This window comes from Mus caroli, chromosome 6 (assembly GCF_900094665.2).
Source record: "Mus caroli chromosome 6, CAROLI_EIJ_v1.1, whole genome shotgun sequence".
Taxonomy (NCBI): Eukaryota; Metazoa; Chordata; class Mammalia; order Rodentia; family Muridae; genus Mus; species Mus caroli.
Genome location: NC_034575.1, coordinates 115,531,025 through 115,532,528, shown reverse-complemented (window position 1 = coordinate 115,532,528; position 1,504 = coordinate 115,531,025). Strand labels below are relative to the sequence as shown.

Sequence of the window (1,504 nt, the reverse complement as noted above, 5' to 3'; positions counted from 1 at the left end):
CCTGGGTCAGCTGCTCCAGTAAGCTAGGTGAACAGGGACGAATGCCTCGGACACCCCATTGTTTCTGAGGAGTGGGGCTATGGAGGGACATTCTCAAGGTTATGTGCCAAGTGCTGGGCCCTTCAGTCAGCTGGGGTCTGGATTCTTCTGTGGCACTCTCCAGGCTGGGAGCCACAGACCTGAGCTGGGGTGGACTCCCTGGCCCGTTTCTGCAGTCCTGCCACTCAAGCCTCTATGAGCAGACTCCACTGGGGGAAAGGCAGTCCATGCAGGAAGCAGACATCTTACAACACTTCCTGACAGCAGCAGCCCCATGGTCCTTTCGACATTTCCTCCTGGTGTCCTTGAGGTAAAGAAAGGGAACTAGACTCTTANGTAATTGCTCTCCTTGGATGACAGTGACCGGGAGGATTATTTCTTTGTGGTTCAGGGAGGGAAACCAGGGCCTTGGGCATATTGGGCAAGTGCTCTACCCCTGAGTTACATCTCAGTTCCTAAAGAAGTGATTTAGACTCAATTTCAGCCCCTGTTCTTTGGGCCTTTGCTCAGAACTTTCAAAGATACTCCAATGACTAGTGAGTGAGTTTTCTCCTTTTCTCTTCCCTGTGGTGGGGCCACTCGAGGAAGCTGTAGAAAATGTAATAGCAGCCGGACACGCTTCGACATCAGCACGGAATGTCACGTGACCCTCCCCAGAATCTGTGGACCCCACAATTGAAGATAAACCATGATATGGATGAACATCAGCAAGTGTGGAGGCAGGTTTCCCAGAGGACCACAGATCCATTCTATCATAGGGCAGGGTCAGCCTAGGCAACACACCTTCTCCCTGTTAAAACTCAGCCAGGGGAGGAGTAGGCAGGGAATGAGCACAGTTACTCTAGACTCGTGGAGGCCAGAGTGTCCTCTTTTACAGAAGAGGAAATGGAATCTAAGATTAGGTCTCCTGTGACTACAAAGCTNGTGGAGAGTGAGGGTCTTCCCTTGTGAGTTCAGGGTCTGTGCCTTTCAGCCACACCCTGCTGTCCCTCAGATTCCTCTCTGACCTCAGATGCAAAGGCTGGGNACTTGGGGATGAAGTTGTGTAGGCTGCTGCTTGACTGATCATGGCTGATGCAGGGAAATTCCACACTAGGTCCTTCCAACCTGTTGACTTTAGAAATACTAACTTTTACAAAAACTCTCACTGTGGTGGACAGCCTTGAGCGAATGCCATGCGCCTGGCTCTGAGGAAAGAACCCTCATTCATCTCCTCCTTTAATCCTCACCACAGCCTTATGGTGCGTGTATCGTTATAACTGCCATTTTGCCAGAGAGAAGCCTGAGGGAGTGGGTAAGCAATGGCATAGTCCTTACCAGAAAGCCTCCAGGTCATACAGATGATCAGCACGATGACAGATCCCACCAGCAGAATGGCGATGAGTGTGATGAGGCCATACACCCACAGGGGAATGTAGTCTGTAACTAACAGAGCACAGTGAGTCTGGGCAGGGGCCCCACACCC

At 51.4% G+C, this 1,504-nt stretch overlaps 1 protein-coding gene across 1 annotated transcript in view; it reads right to left on the bottom strand.

The window, feature by feature from the left end:
* Positions 1-1,504, bottom strand: part of Il17ra (interleukin 17 receptor A) — a gene marked incomplete at its 5' end in the record, with an annotated part of 21,717 nt that overhangs the window by 3,925 nt on the left and 16,288 nt on the right. Inside the window, 2 exons of the mRNA XM_029478251.1 lie at positions 1,019-1,146; positions 1,269-1,483. Coding sequence (XP_029334111.1) covers positions 1,019-1,146; positions 1,269-1,483 — 343 coding nt within the window. The remainder of the gene's footprint in view (positions 1-1,018; positions 1,147-1,268; positions 1,484-1,504) is intronic.